Source organism: Canis lupus, chromosome 17, assembly GCF_011100685.1.
Source record: "Canis lupus familiaris isolate Mischka breed German Shepherd chromosome 17, alternate assembly UU_Cfam_GSD_1.0, whole genome shotgun sequence".
NCBI lineage: Eukaryota > Metazoa > Chordata > Mammalia > Carnivora > Canidae > Canis > Canis lupus.
Genome location: NC_049238.1, coordinates 31,502,762 through 31,524,280, shown reverse-complemented (window position 1 = coordinate 31,524,280; position 21,519 = coordinate 31,502,762). Strand labels below are relative to the sequence as shown.

Genomic DNA, 21,519 nt, shown 5'->3' with positions numbered 1-21,519 from the left:
TAAATTAGTATTAAGAGAACTAGACAAGGTACTACTCCCAAGTAGATAAACTTGTCTCTTTTAAAAACTGCTCATTAGTGAAATTCCTGTTCCTGTAATGTTAATTATGCATCCATGTTACCTGTTCTCCAAATTCTCAGAGGATAACAAGTATATATTTGTAAATTATCTTCAGCCTTACTCATAAAGTGGGTAAAAAAAACCCAACAACATAGTAATACCAAGACAGATGTTTAATGAGAGGTAGAAGTACTTTTATAGAAAAGAGAAAAACAGTACTAAGGTATGTTAGTCCATAATCTCATCCTTTTGCGTAAGTCTTCTTGATTCCAAATGTGTCATGCATACTAGTGATTCTTGGTATTTAACATGAAATGGTACTAACACAAATTTAATATTTATTGCACTCTCATATAATGCCAATATAGAAGAAAGTCCAGTTTCCTTTTAAGACTATTGCTTCTAACAAAACATACATTTCCTTGATGTGTTATAAATGGAAATTGTAGTTCCAGAGGTCTTCACAATAAAATATTAGCCCCCTCTTGTTATCTCTTATCTTTTTGATGATAGCCATTCTAACAGGTATGAGGTTATATTTGGTGGTTTTGATTTGCATTTCCCTGATTATTAATGATATTGAACATCTTTTCACATACGCTTTGGCTACTTGTATGTCTTCTTTGGAAAAATATCCATTCAGTTTTTTTGCTCATTTTTTAGATCATACTTTCTTTTCTGTTAACTTGTGTGAGTTCTTTATATTTTTTTGGTTATTAAGTCCTTTTTGGGTATATGATTTGCAGATATTTTCTTCGATTCCATAGATTGCCTTTTTATTTTGTTGATTGTTTTCTTTGTTGTGCAGAAGCGTTTTAGCTGTTTATCCTAAAAAAGACGAGATAAATGTTGGTGAGGATGTGGAGAAAGGGAACCCTCGTGTACTGTTGGTGGGAATATAAATTGGTGCCACTACTGTGGAAAACAGTTTAGAGGTTCCTCAAAAAATTAAGAATAGAAATTCTACACTATCTAGCAGTCCGGCTTCTGGGTATATATCCCAAGGATGTGAAAATAGGATATTGAAGGATAGCTGCACTCTTATTTTTCCTGTAGCATTAATTTTACCGTAGCGAAAATTTGGAAACCACCTACATGTCTGTTGATGATGAATGGACAAAGGAAGATGTAGTGTATACATTCACAGTGGAGGGTTATTCTGCTACCAGAAAGAAGGAGATGCTATCAATTGCAACAACATGGATGGACCTTGCAGGCCTTATGCTAAGTGAAATAAGTTAGACACAGATACTGCATGGTATCACTTACATGTAGAATCTTAAAAAATGAAAACAAAAAAAGGTCAAACTCCTAGAAACAAAGCATAGAAAAGTGGTTTGCCTGGGGATGGGAGGTGGGGATATAGTGAAAGGTTGGTAAAAGGGTATAATAAAAAGGAAACAAAATTAGCTCACAATGTAAATTATGTATATTGTTATGAAAAAGAGTAGAAAACAATACTTGCACTTAACAACAAAGCCTCAGAATATTTGAAACAAAACTAACAAAAGGAGAGAGAAATAGACAATAAAAATTGGAAACTTTAATACTCCACTTTTAATAATTAGTAGTACAGCTAGGCAGAAGATTCACAAGGAAATAGAAATGCTATAAAGCAAGTAGACCTGATACATATATAGAATACTCCACCCAGTAGTACAGAACACATGCTCTTCTCAAGTAAACATAAAGTATTCTCCAGAATAAACCATATTATGGTCATAAAACAGGTCTCAATAAGTTTAAAAGAATTAAAATCATACAAAGTACATTCTTCAAGAGTACTACTAAGGTTAGAAATTAGTGACATGAGGAAATTTGGGCAAGTCACAAATATATGGAAATTAAACAACACTCTTAATGACTCAAATGAAATCATAAGGGAAATTAGGAAGTACTTCAAGAGGAATAAAAAATGAAAATACAGTGTATGAAAACTTATGCAGCCAAAGCAGTGCTTAGAGGGGAACTTATAGCTGTTGATGCCTATATTAAAAAAGAAAGTTTCAAATTAATAAGCTAATTTCCACTTTAAGAAATGAAAACAAAAAAAGGAAGAAATTAAAAAGTAACAGATTAAACCAAAGACAAACATAAGGAAAGAAATGATAAAGATTAGATTGGAGATAAAATAGATTATAGAACAATAGAGAAAATCAGGGTAGCTGAAAATTAGTTCTTTGAAAAGATCAACAAAATTGACAGATCTTTAGTTCAGCCAAGGAAAAAGAAGATTAAAATTACTAAAATCAAGAAGGAAAGGAGGGATATTACTGCTGAACTTACAGAAATAAAAAGGATTATGAACATACTATGAACACTTGAATGCCAACAAGTTAGATACATGGGTGAAATGGATAAATTCCTAAAAAGACACATCATTAAAACTGATTCAAGAAGGAGTGGAAAATTTGAATAGACCCATAACAAGTTGAAATTAGTAACCAGAAAAGGGATGTTCCTGGAAAAAACTCAAGAACAGATGTCTTTACTGGTGAATTCTACTAAATGTTTAAATATCGGTACTTCACAATTCCCTTCCACCCCCAAAAAAGGAAAGGAACTCAGGAACTACTCATTCCAGGAGGTCAGTATTGCCTTGCTATCAAACCAAACAAAGACTTAACAAGAAAACTACAGACCTCCACAAAAGCATAGCAAAACACATTTAGCAATGTATAAAAAAAGACTGTACACATAACCAAGTGGCATTTATCCCACGAATGCAAAATTGGTTTAACATCTGAAAATCAGTTACTGTAGTACACCATATTAATAGAATAATAACAAAAATCATCTCAACAATGCAGAAAAGATGATTGACAAAATCCAAAACCCTTTCATGATTAAAAAAAAAAAAAACTAAACAGACTAGAAATACAGAGGAACTTCCTCAACCTGATAAAGTGCATGTATAAAACACCTACAGTTAGCAATCATGCTTAATGATGAAAAGCAAAGATGCTTTTCTCTCATATCAGGGACAAGATAAGGCACACTTTCACCATATCTGTTCATCATTGTAGATCTTCTTAGGACAGTTAGGAAAAAGAAATAAGAGGCATTGAGATTAGAAAGGAAAATGTAAAATCATCTGTTTGCAGGTAATATGATCTTGTATCTAGAAAATCTTAAGGAATCCACTAAAATATAATTAAAACTAATAACAGATTCAGTAAGGTTGCATGATACAAGATCAGTATACAAAGAATCAATTTTATTTCTATATACAAGCAGTGACATTCTGAACAGGACTTTGCAATTTTAATTAGAATAGCATCAAATTAAGATTAAGTACTAAACTAAGATTAACATAATAAAGGGGGTCCGAAGCACCCATGGAAGAGTCAAGGCACCGAAAGTCAGTAAGGCCCCATTTTGCATTTCACTGAAGTCCACAGGGCCACACATCCCATGCAGCACAGTGACCAGTAACTCAGTGCTTAGGGTGGTCATCCGTTTCTGCTGGCATTTATTTATGTTTCTCAACTTAAAGGAATCCTTTATTCCTTAGAACATTTTCCCCAAATATGTAACATTGAAATTTCTAAAAGCATGAATCACTGACTTTTTAAAAGAACACATTTGAAAAAAAAAAAAAAAAAAGAACACATTTGAAAATGAAATATTTTTACAAAAATACTGTAACCAAACGGTGGGGGCCCTGCCTGGGCTATCACATAGAAAATCATGGTTTTAAAATGTCAAAAAAATCCGTTCAAACATTAAATATATGTGTGTATATATGTAACTAATGGACAATTTAGATATAAATTTAATAAATTTAATAAAAGAAACATAAGACTTGTACATTGAAAACTACAAAACACTACTGAAAGAAGATCTGAATGGGAGGACCTTCCATAGTTATAGATAGAAGACTTAATATTATTAAGATGGCAGAACTTGTAAAATTGACACACAGATTCAACACAGTTTCTCTCAAAATCCCAACTCGTTTTTTGGCAGAAATTGACAAGCTGACCCTAAAAATTATGGAAATGCAAGGGACTCAGAATTGTTAAAATAGTCTTGAAAAAAAGAACAGAGTTGAAGGGTTTATTATACTGCTCCAATTTTGGAAGTTATTACAAAGCTGCAGTAATCAAGACAGTGTGGTCTTGATTGGCATAAGGATAGACCTATATATAGATCAGTGGAATAGCATTGAGCATCCAGAGTGTTATAGTCGTGATTTTTGAGAAATTACTTTTCTTCCCCACTCTTTTTTTTTTTTTTTAATTTCTCATGTGTTTTATTAAAGATTCCAAGATGCCTTTTCTTTTACTTGTGTCTGTTGGCCATTTGTATGCCGCCTTTGGAGAAATGTCTATTCATGTCTTCTGCCTATTTCTTGATTGGATTATTTGTTCTTTGGGTGTTGAGTTTGGTCAAAGTTCTTTATATATTTTGGATACTAACCCTTTATTAGATGAGACATTTGCAAATATCTTCTACCATCCTGTCAGTTGTCTTTTTCTTTAAAACCTGTGTATCTCCTGAATTTGACATCTTTTGTGGAGAAATTAATGGATAATAAACAAACCAAAAGATAAGCAAATGAACTCCTCTTTCTAAATAACATCAAGTGAAGTTTAGTTAGCAAGTTGTTCTTCACACATATAAAATGGAGATGGGAATCTCAGGTAACTAATGGACAAAATAAAAATTTGCTTATTTATCAGGCTAGTATAACAGACACAAAGCCTGTTTTCAAACAATATTTCTCCCAAGAATGGTGCAGTTGGAAAGTGTTATAAACCCATCTTTGACTATGGCTTGCTTATATCCTGAGAAACTTTGCACTTGAAAATCATAGACCAGCAGAAACTTAGCTGTTTGTAATTGTATCAGCAAGAGTAAAATATCCTACTCTTGTCTGGAGAATCTGAAGTCATTTTGATATAGAGGAGCAATCTTGATTTACAGGTGAGATGCACAATCTCAGATAAGGGGTTTCTGGATACATCATCAGGATATATCTTAACTTGGTAGTTGCAAAGGAAAGAGAACATTGAGTTCACTTTGTAGTCCAGTCCTGAATTAGACCCCTTTACATACAGCTCTGCTTTGCTCTAAGCCTATCACAACGCTACTTCATTTAAATTTCACCTAAACTCCACTCCTCCTCAAATCTTACAATAACTGTTATCTTTTCCTTTGTTTTGTGAGATGGCTGAAGATTCCCCTGGTGTGCAGTCTCCCTCCATTGCCATGCATCAGTAAATCTGTTTATCTGACCACAGGTTTATTCCTGTGGTCTTTAACCCGGTTGGGCTAGCACACTGCCGACTCTTAGAGACTTATTTTAAAAGAAAACTAAAAGTAAATCAGGATGAGAGCTCATGGCAGAGCTTGCTAGTAGAACACTTCACCTTCCAGTTCTTAGAAGGTGTTACAAGTACCTGCATCATGAGTCTTGAGTCTTTTTTTTTTTTTTCTTCGTGTGTTTTAAGATCAGTTTTAGAGCCACAAGGAACTCTTTAGGTCATCTTTCTCAGTGGTTGTCAGATGTTTCACAACTTTGAAAACTTTTGTCATAGAAAATATGTGGCGACAGGGAAGTTCTATTTGAACTATCTCTTAAGCCTGACTCTCAAATTTCCTGTTGTGAAAAAGGAGGTACTGCATTTATAATTCACCCACACTCACACATCTTATTTGTGAATCTGGTTCCTCTGATTCTTGGCTCATTGTTTACTTTTTCCACACTAGAAAATAGGATTTAATTACAGTTACTTCTAATTACTCATTCGTGCTATTGCTTGCAGCACCAGTTTTTAAAGTAGAATGTAAATGCAGATAACACTGATTAATTAGGTAGCAACTCGGAGAAACTCTCATTTCTTCTAAATAGGGAAACTCATTTCTTTTTCAACACAATGAAATGTATAGAGATTGATGAGCAGGGAAGTTCGTAGTAAGAAGAATAGGGTATTCTGTTTGGTTTCTACAAGAGCCGCATTTATGAAATTGTAGAGCAAAATTTTGCAAGTATGAAAGTCACTGGGAAGACCTCACTCCCTGAGTTTTTAATGGATCTCCACAGTTAGGTCTTAGAAATTTTTTTCCCATCAACTTTTGACATTAATTCTTTCATCCCTGAGAGGTAGAAGAGGTGCTTTTCCCCCTTTATTTTCATCATAGAGTTGAAGACACCAGGGAAATTACTTATCTGGCTCCTTTTCCAATCTCCCTGGAGTGCTTTATAGTAGATCCCTTACTACCAGTTGTTTACTCAGTGCTGCACTGTTTATTGCCATCATGAAGAGAGTCATTGTTACATCATTTGTGATAATTACTTTTCAAAGATTATTCATGGATTGCTTAGTTACTCTTTAATATATTAGAGACATGTTGTGGGCTTGAGACTGACTATACCGGACAGACTAGGTATTCACACTTTGAAGGGTAATACTCAAAAATTTAAAAAACAAATAACAAAGGACTATTTCATATATCTACCATTTCTTGCTCATTTCCAGTCCTGTGTATCTGTTCAGTGGATTTAACTGCATAAGTATTTATTTAGCACTCCATTCAGTTAGAATAGGAGATATAAAGACGGGGTTCTTGCCTTCATGGAGCTTGCTACCCATTGTGAAAATTAACTAGAGTGTTTATGTAGCAACCAGATTATAGGGATTCACTCATTGAGCCAAGTGTGTGTATATATGAATTCTGCCGGCAGGAAGGAATGGGGGTAGCTGTGATTAGAGAAACTTAATCAGGGCAGCCCCCGTGGCGCAGCGGTTTAGAGCCGCCTGCAGCCTGGGGTGTGATCCTGGAGACCAGGGATCGAGTCCCACGTCAGGCTCCCTGCATGGAGCCTGCTTCTCCCTCTGCCTGTGTCTCTGCCTCTCTCTCTCTCTCTCTCTATGAATAAATAAATAAAATCTTTAAAAAAAAAAAAAAGAAAAAAGAAAAACTTAATCACTTCCCAGGTCAATGAATAGCTGGCTTTGACTGTTTACTCTGTAAATGCTCTAGATAGGGAGTATCTAGGCAAGATGCTATGTGAGGGAACATGAATAGAACAGAGTTGCTCATCTATCCTGATTCTTTGGGTGAGTTCCGTAGAGATTGTGAGGTTCATTTCGCTTGGTATAATTAGGGAACAGTTCAGTTGAGCCTCCAAGACTGGCTGGGATTTTGCTAGCTATAGAATGGAGCATATTTCATATGAGGGTCATGTGAAAGCAAAGGTGATGTTGGCCTACTAGGCCTGTTTGGGAAATAAGACCTGAGTGATATGCTCTGTTTGGTTATGGTTGGGAAATAAGATGTGAAAAGCAGATTGATAATAGTTAATGGAGAACTGTAAATAGTAGCCCAAAGATTTAGACTTCTCCCTGTGGACTGTGGGAATTTTTTTTTGTTTGTTTGTTTGTTTTTTTACAGATTAGTACACGGGTCACTGTAGATTCAGAAGAGAGACCCTGCGGGTAAGAAGACCTATTACACTTAATAGCATCCATAGTTGAGTGGCATGGAAGGCAGAGCTGCCTACATGAGATTTTAGGCTGGAATAGGACAATAGGACTGAAACATGACTGGCAGGTTACTATGGAGAGGTGCCCTATACATCCAAATTGAGGTAATAGGGAGAATAGTTTTGCTGTAATGTTTTGATTTTAGAGACTGATATTTTCTTAAGTTTTATTCAGCTGTGGTTTATCCCTATATAGCCTCGGGATCGGGAGCCACTAGAAAATTATATTTTTAAATCAAGCTTTACGAGGGAAAACCAGAAAGTTAGAGAGTTTGAACAAATTCAAAGTTTGAGAACTATCTCTAACAATAGGATTGTGGCTCTTGTTGGTAAGCATGATAAAGAAGGAGAAATCATTGCCCATTATATTCTTCACTATAATCACTACCATGATTTAGGTTTCCTTTTTCTGTTCTTACTTCAGAATGTTTTTCGAGCGTACTACAGGCCCGCTTTATATAAACTCTAGGTATGCTGCTATAACTTTTAATAAAGTAGGAAGGATATAAGCCAGAGGACTTGTACTGAGACTTCACTTCTGAGTTATGGGTATCTACTTTATTTTGAATCTTCCATGAGAGCTATATTAATAAACCAGGCTCTCCAAAAAAGAGCTGGATCCAGGTAAGAGAAAAGGACCTAGCAGGTTAGTCAGGAATTTCAGGTTAAGCCACTACCTGTAGACCATCTATTTATATTGGGAAATGTTTTCTCAAATATTTCTTTAAAATGAAAAGGGAGTAGAATTTTATTCTTTGGGTGTGGGAAAAAAATCTTACTCTTTTTATGTATGTAGCACAGACACAAACTCATGCATAGTATCTGTGTCATTAAAATTTCCTTGGGAGAGGCCATTGGGAAAACAAGATTGTTGCTTGTTCTTTTCATGTTATATCCAAGAATAATTGCCAACAACATTATGAAGTTTTCCCCCAGTGTTTTCTTTTAGGAATTTTAGGTTTTGAGTTAAGTCCTTAATCCATTTTGAGTTGATTTTTTTTGTGTGGTGTAAGATAAAGATCCACTTTCATTTTTCAGAATGTTGATATCCAGTTTTTCCAGCACCATTTATTGGAGAGACTGTTCTATCCCCATTGTGTAGTCTTGTTGCCCTTGTTCAAAATCAATTGGCCATATATGTGTGGGTTTATTTCTGTGCTCTCTATTCTGTTTCATTGGTCTGTATATTTGTGTTTATCCGAATACCATTCTGTATTCTTTAACAGAACTGTAACTTTCTGTAAGTTCATTCTGTAACTTTGTAGTATGTTTTGAAATCAAGAAATGTGAGGACTCCAGCTTGGTTCTTTTTTCTCAAGATTGTTTTGAATATTCAGGATCCTTTGTGATGGTTTCATATGACTTTTAGGATTGTTTTTTCTTTTTTTTGCAAAAAATGCCACTGAGATTTCTGCATTGAATCTATAGATCACTTTAGATAGTAAGGACACTATCCTTACTTTATAGGGATAACAATATAAAGTCTTCCAGTCTGTGAATATGGGATATCTTTCCATTTATTCATTTCTTTCAGCAATATTTGGTACTTGTTAGTGTACAAGTCTTTCACTCCCTTGTTTAAGCTTATTTCTAAGTATTTTATTCTTTTTGGTGAGATTATAATTGAGATTTTCTTAATTTTTTTTCAGATTATTCATTGCTTGAGTATGTAACACTACTAATTTTTGTGTGTTTTTATATTCTGCAACTTTGATGAATTCATTTTTTTAGTGCTTACAATTGTCTTATGAAATCTTTAGGTTTTTTTTTTTTTTCTAACCTATAAGATCATGTCAACTGTAAACAGATAATTTGACTTATCCCTTTCCAGTTCAGATGCTTTATTTCTTTTCCTTATCTCTGGCAGAGGACATTTAACATGATCCAGGGTAGGTAAAGAATAAAAAAATATGAGAATTCTTTTGGATATATGAATTCTTTTTTTTTTTTTTTTTTTTGCCAGGGGGTATATGAATTCTTAAGTAAGAACTACTTATTTTAAAGTAATACCAATTACAAAATGGTTCTACCATTTTTATTTTTTCTGATGAATATAATTTTAACTTTTTTATGTTCAATTGGTATTTTGATTGGTAATACATTAATTCAGGAATTAATTCATGAGTCAGTTGCAGTCTTTACCATAGTAAATTCTTCTATTCAAAAGTGAAGTATTAGGGGGTGCCTGGGTGGCTCAGTTAAGCGTCCCCCAGGATCCTGGGGTCCTGGGATTGAGCCTCACATTGGGAGCCCTGCTCAGTGAGGTGTCTGCTTCTCCCTCTCTCCCTGCTCTTACTCTTTCTCAGTCAAGTAAATAAATAAAACCTTAAAAAAAAAATTTTTTTTTTTTTTAAGGTGAAGTGTTAGAGTGCCTAGGTAGCTTGTTTGGTTAGGCATCCAACTCTTGATTTCAGCTCAGATCATGATCTCAGAGTTATGAGATTGAGCCCTCTGTTGGACTCTGCACTGAGTATGGAGTCTGCTTGAGATTCTCTCTCCCCCTCTCCCCACCTCCTTCACATTCACATTCTATCTCTTTTAAAAAAAAAATTGAAATGTCTTTCCAGTTTTGGGATCTTTTATCCCCCAAAATGCTTTATTTATGGCCTACACATTTTAAAGCTTATCCTTAGATATGTATTTTTTTTAAACATTTTATTTATTTATTCATGAGAGAGAGAGAAGAGAGGCAGAGACACAGGCAGAGGGAGAAGCAGGCTCCATGCAAGGAACCCGATGTGGGACTTGATCCCAGGTCCCCAGGATCACGCCCTGGGCCAAAGGCGGGTGCCAAACCGCTGAGCCACCCAGGGATCCCCGTAGATATGTAATTTAATTTGATGTATTCTAATTTGTTAACTTAGGATTTAAAATTTTTTTCTGTTTTTTTCTTTCTTTCTTTCTTTTTAAATAACTGGTTGTTTTCCCAATTGATTTCTGTTTGCTTGCTTTCCAGGAATGTAATCATATATACTGCAAATAATGAGAATTTTGTATCTTTACTATTTATCCACCTTATTTTTTTTCTCTTGTGGATTTTAGCTGCTTAGTACTTGTAGAATTATTCGTTGACTCATTCATATTCAGTGTCCCATCATGTGTTAAGGGACATAATGAATAAGTAGACATATAGTATGTTAGATATGGTTAAATACTATAGAGAAACCAGAGCAGTAAGGGTGTTTGTGGAGTTGTGATTATGGGTTGCTGTTTTATATAGGAATATCAGAGAAGATCTCACCTTGAAGGCAACAGTTGAGTAGAGACCTGAAAGAAGTGAGGAAGCAACCATCTGGGTGGAAAAGAGCTCTTCAGGTAGTATGAGTAGAAACTGTAAAGGCTGAATGAGAGTCAGAAGCTTGTTATGGTATTCAAGGAAAAGCAGGGAGGACTTCTGTGGCTGAAGTAGAGTGAAAGGGGAGAATAGTAGGAAAAATAATGTAAAATAGTAAATAACACATCCTACTGGGTGGTCGTAATAGCAGATAATGGTAATGAGCATGTGTGAAGCCTTGTTCTAAGTATTTTAAGTGTTTTTCATCTAATCCTTACAATAACCTCAAGGGGAGGCATTATTATCTCCATTTTATGAGGAGCCTGAATTCAGAAAAAGAGAATATGAATGAATTTGCCTAAGATCATACAACTAGAAAGTTGTAAAATCAGGTTTCATAAATCAGTATTTTGATTCCAAAGTACATATCCTTTATGATGACAGTGTGCTAGATATGGTGAGTCCAGTACAAATTTTATGCCCCCTGTACGTTTATTAAAGTCAAGGAAAGTCTTGTTCATTTCTAGAACTCTACCTATAGTCTCTAGCACATTCTCTTTTACATAATACTTGGTGCTCAGTGTATGGTGGTGGTTGAATATGTTCTCAGGAGAGACTATCCAGAGAATAACTTTATCTTTATCCAAATTAAAGCATTAGATATTTTCACAAATAATATATGTATACAAAATTTACACTCACACATGTAGCTCTTCATAGTTATAAGTTGGAAGGTAAATCATCTCTATTACAAGTTGAGAAAACTTGCTTTTAAAATCTTAAAAAGTGATCATTAAAAGCATTATTAATTCTAATTTGCTCTGTTACTGTGTTAAATTACTGTTGATAATGAAAATTATTTCATCATGACATTTGTCAGCTTATTAGGGTTGTGAAGATGTTAAACATTTAGAAGAGAGACATAAAGATAACTAAAGGAAAATAAGAAAGCTTAGAAGAGAGACATAAAGATAACTAAAGGAAAATAAGAAAGCAAAGTAACAAAATAGGGAAATAGGAAACAAAATAAGAAAACAAAGGGAAATTGTAGATGACTTGTAAATTTATGTTTACTTCACAGGGACAGAACTAAGGAAATAGTATATACAGTTTACAAATAGACTAAGACTTGGTTCCCTGAAAACATGAACGTAATGGACTGTTGGTTCACCTCCCAATACAGATAATCAGTCCTTCAGTTGTCCTGGTTTGGTTTTCAAATAACCTCTACTTCTATTTAGTGTAAAGAGACATGTCAGCTGCCTTCATATAAAGACTTAGAATTACATGCATAAGCTGTTACACAGAGCAAAATGACAGTTCTGCCTCCCAACCATTAGTTCTGTTTTGACAGCTTCACCGTATTTATCCAAACAACAGTACATGTATAATTCTTTTATTGAATTTTTGTTATAATTTTATTAAAAAAGCAAGTGAGTAGTTTATTAATTCAAAATGCTTATGTTAATGTAAGAAGAGTAGGTTTTATAAATGTGGCTAGTTTACACCAGTGAAAATAATTAGGTATACCAAAATGGCAGTCAGTTGAATATGCATTCAATTTAAGATTATGTATTATTTTGTCAAAAAAGAAAGAATTTTATGAACTGTTGGAAATGCAGTGATTGTCAGTTGGTATCTAAAAGGCAAGGAGGTACTAGAGGTTCTGTGTTTCATTGTAGCTTTCACCCCCATGACATTCAAATCTCCTCTTTTATTCTCATACATATGGCTAAATATAGCTGTTTACAGGCAAGCATTATCTACCAAATAGAGAGAAATGCCTATAATCTGGTTCTGTACTCTATCAAATAGAGGGACTAATCTTGTTAATCCACGAAAACATTTGTGAAGCACCTACTATGGACAACCTTTTTTTTTTTTTTTTTTTTTTTACAAATGGATGGTAGTTATTATATCAGCATAGGATAATGTTTACTATAATAACTAGAACTTATGAGTGACTTAATATAATAAAGTCTTATTTTAAGTTTATGTAATAGTTCAGTGCAGATGCTTAATGTGTTGGATGACTTTGTTCCTTTTAGTGACTCGGGGACCCAGACTTCTTGTATTTCCTAGGGCCTCACAGTGTTATGTAGTTTGCTTATAGGTAAATAAATAGTGGGATAAGTACATTTTACTTTTGCTCACTTTGCATTGGCAGGAACTAGTCTCTTGGGCACATTAGTGTTCATCTTGAGGGGAGAGTTGTCTTTGACTGCCACCAGTAACTTCTATGCAATGGAAGGGAGAACACTGATTATTTGTGAATGGCTAGCCAGTTCTGTCACAATAATAGTAATGCTGATAGTAATAGTGTATTAGTTTCCTGTGGCTACTGTAACGGATTACCACCAACTTGGTGCCTGGAAAAGCACAATTGATTCTCTTAGAGTTCTGGAACTCTGAAATCCAAAGTGTGTGTCACTGGTCAAGATCCAGGTGTCAATAGGGCTGCATTCCCTCTGGAGACTTTAAGGGGGATTGCGTTTCCTTGTCTTTTCCAACTTTTAGAGCTGTACTCCTTTAATTCTTGGCTTCTTCCTCTATCTTCAAAGCATAATATTTTGCTTCTTGTCTTCTTATACTCCAGTCTCCCTCTGATTCCCTCTTGCAAGTACACTAGTAATTACATTTAAATAATTCAGGATAATTTCCCTATCTCAAGTTCCATAATTTCATCATATTTGCAAAATCCTTTTTGCCATATAAGGTAATATCACAAGTTTTAGGGATTAGGACTTTTCTACTTTTGGGGCTATTATTTTAGCCTGCTGCAAATAATTAACATTTATTGAACACTAAATATATGTCATGTTTATTCTAAGAACTTCTCAAGTCTTTGTATTTTTTTGTTTACTTGGATTTATTCGTGATCTGCTCTGCTTGTAGGCCTGCCTGTTTTTCTCAATTAGGGTTTCTTTCTGTTTTCCTGTCTGCCTACCTACCTGCCTGCCTGCTTGCTTGCCTGCCTGCCTTTCTTTATGCCATTTTTTGGCAGATGTGTTCTTCACTTTAATGTCTAAAAATTTAATAAAAAATCCTAGACTTTCAGAATTGGAAAGAATTTTTAGAGATTATGTATCTAGCCTAACCATACTGTTCTACAGTATCCAATTTAAGTGTGCTAGTTATTTTGGGTGGGGGTACCTGTTTATTCTTTGGAGTATATTTCTCTGGAGCTTTGAAGAAAGTACTTTAGAACTATTAGGCTCTTTTGGATTATTGCCATATAGAAACTCTTTTCTTTTTTCCTTCCCAAATTTGGCTTTTTCAATTACCTTCAAAAATTGAACTGTGGGGCTCCTGGGTGGCTTAGGGGTTGAGCATCTGCCTTCTGTTTAGGTCATGATCCTGGGGTCCTGGGATCAATCCCTCATCAGGCTCCCTATAGGGAGCCTGCTTCTCTCTCTGCCTATTTCTCTGCCTCTGTGTGTCTCTCATGAATACATAAGTAAATAAAATCTTTTTAAAAAGATTGAGCTGTGGATTTTTTTTCTTTGAAAATTTTTTCCCACGGGATCCCTGGGTGGTGCAGCGGTTCGGCGCCTGCCTTTGGCCCAGGGCGCGATTCTGGAGACCCGGGATCGAATCCCACATCGGGCTCCCGGTGCATGGAGCCTGCTTCTCCCTCTGCCTGTGTCTCTGCCTCTCTCTCTCTCTGTGACTATCATAAATACATAAAAAAAAAAAAATTAAAAAAAAATTTTTTTCCCACAAAAATTTGAATTTAACTTGGGCATCATAGTCACATAGAAAATGACTTCATAGGAAAATAGGAAGCACTTTGGTTTGACACCTTTTCCTGGGAAAGATGTAGTTGAAGACTTAAAGCCATTCACAGACTTTTGTTAAACACAGAAGTAGCAAATAAGCAATCAGTTGTATAAGCATGGTTAATAACTGGTTGAAATTAAACCAAAAAACAGACATTTTTGATTTAGAGTCAACATGTAGAGGAATTATCTTGTATCATAGATTTATTTAGGCAACAGTTTTATTGCTTACATATTAGTTGCTAGGGATACAAAAATGATTAAGGCGTAGTCCTCTCTTAGAGGATATAATATTCTAGTGAGAATGTAGCCATTCAGACATTGATGCAGTGTCATATGTGCAAAGATCATAGTAGAAGATGTGACGCTTACAGTTGTAACAGAAACCACAACTCAAGGTAGTTTAAACAGTTCAGGGAATTTATTGATCATGTGCAGGTGTATCTGAAGCTTACAGAGGCAGATGAGGCTTGCTATAGAGGCTCAGGTGAGCCTTCCTCCTTCCCATTTTCCTGTTTCTCCCCCATGGTTTTTGCTGATCAACTTTGTTCTAAAGCTGGCTCCCTTTAAATTGTGCAATGACTACCCCCCAGAAAGAGAGTTGCTATCCTTAACCATCAAACTAAAGTCCTAGAGTTTATTCTGACTGGATTAACTTTGATCTCATGTAACCCCTTCACTGTTTCCAGTCAAGTACAATTGAGAGGAAGGTGAAGAACTTTCAAAATATTTAGTATATCCCTGAAAATTGATATTAGTTTATTTGGCTTTTTTTCATTCCTAATTAGTTTTTTGTTGTTATTGTTGTTCTTTCTAACTGGATTTTTCTTAATATAATGAAAATCAGGAATTCTTAATGGTGTGAAGTAAACTCAGAAGAAGATTGTAGTTCATTCAGTGGTTTTCTTCTGAAATTTTGGAAGCATAAAAATTTCCTGTTTTTCTTCCTTTGGAAATCTTTGATTTTTGTACTCACTTCATTGCTGAAATTAAGAACCTGACATACTGTCTTTTCTCTGTTACTTCTTCCCTTGTAACTGGGGCAGTGAGATGAGTTTTGACACTGGCTTCAAATGGTTCATGGGTAGGCTACTTTAAGTCTCAGTTTATCGTAGGAAAATGCCAAGGCAAGAAAATATCAGGGCTTCCATAATGACCTAATAGGATTTGTGCTTTAACTTAGGAAACCTTTTTCCTTACTTTGCCACTAATATATATTTAATCAGGCTGTTCATAGTATATAATGCTTTAAAAACTGAATTAGTGGTGCAGAGCTACTTTCATTTAAATGATAAGTACTTCCATTTGTTCTTTCTGCATAGTCTCTGGTTCACCACATTTGCATTCACTGTAGTTCTGTTTCTCTCTATCAAAAGTGTTCTTTCAAGAGCCAGAGCATGTGATACTGCTATAGGATTGCCAGATCTTATTTTGAAGAATTTGGGCAAGAAGGGAGTAGAAGGAGAGAGATTATTTACTAATAGTCCCACCAGGCTAAATACAATCCAGTTCTGCATCCCAGTACAGTAGGAACAAGGCCCTTGCATCCAGGAGAAGCCTGTGTATGTGGGCCATCAGGTAATCCAGTACTGCTGGAGTGTAGGCCTCACAGCTCAAGAACTTGTGGAGGTATATTTGATACTCCTGGTGTATACGGGTTCCTACCCTAACATTTAATTTAGCACAAGCTAAAATTGTACTAAAATTGTGCTAAAATTTTATTAAATGTTATTTGGTGGTGAAAGAAAAAAGCCATGTATGTTTTCCAATGGATTATATGATGATTATATCCAAGACATAATACTAATAATAGCAAATGCTTATATAGCACTTACTCTGTACTGGGCACTGTTCTAAGCATTTTGCATATATTAGCCCATTTAACTTTTCCAACAGCCCTATGAGGTAAGTTGTTATTTTTATCCCTGTTTTACAGAGGACGAAATTGGCACAGAAAAGTCAAGTAACTTGCTCAAGTTCACATAGCTTAGTAAGAGACACAGAGTTAGTATTTGATTCTAGATAGTCTAGAACTAGAGTTCAGACTTTTAATCGCTGTGCTTTCTGTCAGGACTGAAACTATAGTAAATATAACATCAACATTATTATGTTTTCCAACAAATTGACATTTTGAACCTTATCTATTATATATTCAACATGCTTGTTTTTTATTCTAGGAGAAGACTTTGCAGTTGTACAGCAAGAAATTATTATGATGAAAGACTGTAAACACCCAAATATTGTTGCTTATTTTGGAAGCTATCTCAGGTACATTGTTTTGTTTCCTATCACCTGATACATTTAACAAAATAAAATTAGCTCTAATCGTATGTTTTATAATTTTATTTATGTTTTGAGGATAGAGGATATTTTCATGTGAATGAAACTTATTTCTGACCTGTTTATGTTCATTCTGTGACCAATATCATAGTCTGTGATTTTTCTCTTGTACTCTGGAGAATTCGGGATGTGGTTTAGTGAGGAGGCTGGCAGGTAAAAATTGACTCTTAATGGTTAGTCTTCCTGTGATAGCCTAGAGATCTAAACATGCCATTCATTGCCCCTTATTTCTGGACTTGGGTGGATTTAGAAATTCAGGAGCACTCTAACTGCTAGGGTTTTAGTAGAGACTTTTTCCTTCTTTTGTGCTTCTAGCCTCAGGGTACTGCATTATCCCTTCCCTTCATTTTGTCCAAAGGACTGGGAACTGTAATTATTTCACTGACTTTTTACTTTCCCAGGTGATAAAGTAAACTTAGACTGTGAATTGTGGCCCCCTGTTTTTGGTTTGGCGGGACCATGTTGGGTACCGCAGTCCATCAGGGATGACCCCGAGGTCAAATCCTGTTTTTCTGTTCACTTCTGTGTGTAGTTTTGAGCTGAATGCTGTGACCTAGTTATTTTTAATATTCCTCCTTAAAAATTGGATTGAAGAATGTTTTCTTATGTCTTAAAAAAACTCAACATTTTATTCTGTTATACTATAAGCTATATAAGGAAGTAGCTTACTGTAGCTTCCATTGTCCTATGATCTAGGTACAAAAAACCCTACTTCTCTTCTGATGGAGGCACAGCATATGGAAAAGACAGAGCAGTTCTGCCTTTTTTCTTGCCAGCTTGCAAAGAGCCAACCAGACCAGCTCTTCTTGATTCTAACCACTCTTTTTAAAAAAAATAAAAATAAAAAGATTTTATTTATTCATGAGAGACACAGAGAGAGAGGCAGAGACACAGGCAGAGGGAGAAGCAGGCTCCATGCAGGGAGCTGGACGTGGAACTCGATCCCCGGGTCTCCAGGATCATGCCCTGAGCCGAAGGCAGCACTAAACCGTTGAGCCACCAGGGCTGCCCAATTCTAACCACTCTTGAACAGTTTTGATTGCCCCACCTTCATTCAGATTGAAGAGTGAGTTTAATGGAGACTTACTTAACATAGGGATGGGTACTACCCTCAGGTCAATGACCATTAATATATTTTGAATGGGTTCTATAACAGCCAATTTAAAACCACTTTAATGGTGAGTGGTTCAAACAGAAACAAAGTTTCTGCATCAATTTTTATTTTACGACAGACTCAGCACAGGCAATTACTATATCAAGTCAAAGAAACAGCCCCCCCCCCCTCTTTTTTAAAAGGTTTTATTTGAGAGAGAGAGAGTGAGTGGGAGAGATGGGGAGAATCTGAATCAAACTCTGTGCTGCACAGATCCCAATGCACGGCTTGATTCCTTGACCATGAGATCATGACCAGAGCTGATACCAAGAGTCAGGCACTCGACCGACTGAGTCACCCAGGTGTCCCAGAAACTGATTTTAAAATCAGTTAAGTTAAAAAAAAAAAAATCAGTTAAGTTTGTAATAAAAAGAATTGATTACTGCCAATACATTAAAACCATCACTTCAAAACAATTTATTTTATTGTTACTGGTCCTAACAAAATGACCTACTTGTATTCGGCTGAGAAGCATCACAAAATGTTTTTCTCCTCCAAGGGCAAACAAGTTGTTGATCTAAGGGTATTTCTCAAACATGGTCTGAATCTTCTGGAACTGTGGGACTATTCAAAGCCTAATTTATTATTCCAGGATAGCCCCATCTATATATGGCAACCTTGGTCTTTTTGCCATGGAGACGATAGCGCATAGGGTAGTGAAGAGCTTGAGTTCTGGAGTCAGATTGTTTGGGTTGGTTGAGTCTTGACTCCATTTATTAACTGAATGACTTACAGCAAATTACCTAAATACTCTGAACCTCCATTTCCACATCTATAAAATGGGGATAATAATAGATACATGGTGTGATAGCTACAGGATAATGGGTAAATATATGTAAAGTGTTAAGAACAGTGGTTAAGATATAATGCTTCCTAATTACCAACCTCTATTACTACTACTTTTGCTATTACTGCTTCTTAACTATTTTTAAGTGTTATGTTAATATCTCATTTGATCTTTTCAACAACACTGTTATCAATATTACTTTGGTAGATACTATTTCCATTCTTTAAATAAGGTGCTTGAGAGAGTTTAATATCAAGTATTTAGTTTACAGTCCAACTGCAAGTTACTGACAGAATAGAGTTGTAGTTCTCTGTAATACTGTGCTCGTGGAAGAAAGATTGACTCAATCTTTCTTTCTTGCTGAAAGAGCTGACCAAATAAAACTCCACCCCCACCCCCTAAAAAACCCCTAACACTAAACTAAACTGGACATTTGTCTGGGTTACTTAGATAAGAGTCTTCCTGTACAGATTAGGCAGCAAAAGATTTGTTCTTATTACCCACCAAAATGTGAATTCCCCTTGAGTTAACCTTCACTTCTAGACATACTACGAGAAAGCAAATTAGGTTATGCTTAACAAAAATTGTGTTTTCTCTTAGATTTCAGGAGATGTGTATTCTGACTATATTCTGAATATCTTTTTTAATGTAAACTTTTTTGGGAGCATAATGTACATACTGAGGGTACACAAATTTATGTTTTGTGTATAGCTAGGTGAATTTTTTTAAAAGGTACTTTTAATCCAAATGTAAGACTACACAGAGCAAAATTGCCCAGAAACCAAAGTAAAACAGCAAAATTGGAGTCATTTTTTTCAATAGGGCTATCTGTTAGTTTGGACTTGTATAATCCAACATAGGAAATGCAGGTTTAAATAGATGTTTTATTCTGTAACTGGTGTAACTGATGAAAGTGATAGGAAAGCAAACAGTAGTATAACAGAACAGCAATTAATTCTTTCCTTCTCTAGCTCTTTTTTTCTATAGTGATTCTTCCCTTTTTTCCTAATTAAAGTCCAGACTCAGTCAAATTTGGAGTGCAGAATACTAATGATTAGGCTTCCAAGTATTAGAGCTGGAAGGAACTAAGGGATATTGTCACATAGGCCCACTCTTTTTACTGATGAGAAAATGGGATGCTGCATCAGATGACTTCTTTAGGTCATCCAAAGATGGATGGATCTAAACTAGGCTCTGGTTTTAACCCAGGATTTAAACCAGGCTCTCTAGATAGTTGATTGGCTGTCTACCATATTACTCAGCCTGGGACGGCCAGATTTCATCTAAAAGGGAACATGGTTTCTTGGATTCCTTCTCTTTACCAAATGATTTTACCGAAGACAAGGAACTTGTTTTTTTTAACTTGATACAATCCCCCTAAAATATATACTGTTCTTAGCAACTTCCTTCTTATTGCCTTTATAGCCTATTATAACAAATTTAGACAAAAAATTTTTTTGAGGAAATTGAGCTAAATTAATACATTTCCTCTTCAGGAAATCAAACTTATCCTATAAATTTACTGAATAGATGATCAGCATATAATTAAGTTCAGAAGCCTCTTTTATAATAGAGTAGCTATGCTCATTTCTTGAAGAAATCCTGAAACTGAGCTCCTCAAAGACAAGATACCTAGTGTTATTCTTAATAGGGCATTTCCTACTCTTCAATATCATTTAAAGTCTGTGTCTGTTAAGAGCCTAAGTACCTATACTGTACAACAAGGACTGGATAGACAAAACTCTCTGAAGTTTATAAAAGAAAATAGTCCTGGTTTTTTTTTTTAGAAAAAAAATTTTTTTTGTAGATTTTTTTGTGTATATGAAATAGCAGATTTAAATTGTCATAGACCTATTCTTCCCAGTAGACTTTAACTGTTGCTTCTTTTAAGTGAGTAATGACTCTTTAGGTTCCTTCTAAGCATTCCTAGCCCAACATATCCTATCAGAACAAATTAAGAAAATTGAGACCGTTCTCTCCAGTTTGAACTCTTAAAGCTGCAGTTGAAAAACAACAGATACCTCTCGAAAGATAAGCGAATAGATCAGAACTTTGCATGAGCATAATTTATCTCATAACATTTGTAAATCACCACCGTTTTTTAAAAAGTTTTATTTATTTATTTATTTGAGAGAGCACATGCATGAGCAGGGGGAAAGGAAAGGAGCCTGGTGGAGGACTCGATCCCAGAACCCTGGGATCATGACCTAAGCCAAAGGCAGACTCTTAACTGACTGAGCCACTCAGGCACCCCAGATCACCACCATTATTAAAAAATGGATGTATATAGAGTGCTGTATTGGTTTCTGGAGATGTAAAGACTGATAAAACACAACTCTTGCCTTTAAGGAGTTCTTAATCTAATAAAAGAAATACACACGAGCAAATAATTGCCACAAAATATGCTAGGTGCAATAATAATTTCCACATAAGACCCAAAGTGGTGAAGATGATAGAAAAATCTAGTTTTGTCAAAGTGAGGGAATCCGAGAAAGCTCTATGAATGATATGATTCCTAAATATTGAGTGTTAAAGTATTAGTGGATGTTTATTATAGCATGTGTATGTGTGTAGAAAATCGTAATTTCTGGCAAAAGAAATGCATGCATGAAAAAAATCATGAAGTGCTCAGGA

The 21,519-nt window shown here is 35.2% G+C and overlaps 1 protein-coding gene across 7 annotated transcripts in view; it reads left to right on the top strand.

Annotated features, from left to right (window-relative positions):
- The window catches only part of MAP4K3 (mitogen-activated protein kinase kinase kinase kinase 3), a 187,448-nt gene that overhangs the window by 78,610 nt on the left and 87,319 nt on the right, over positions 1-21,519 (top strand). For 5 of the 7 annotated variants that reach the window (XR_005372332.1, XM_038561331.1, XM_038561329.1 and 2 more), the window contains one exon: positions 16,783-16,873. Coding sequence is in view for 6 of the 7 variants with exons in the window: in XM_038561331.1 (XP_038417259.1) it covers positions 16,783-16,873 (91 nt within the window). In the remaining variant the exon portion in view is untranslated. Of the gene's footprint in view, positions 1-10,772; positions 10,868-16,782; positions 16,874-21,519 lie in introns of all 7 variants that reach the window. The other 2 variants (XM_038561332.1, XM_038561333.1) reach the window with 1 other exon arrangement.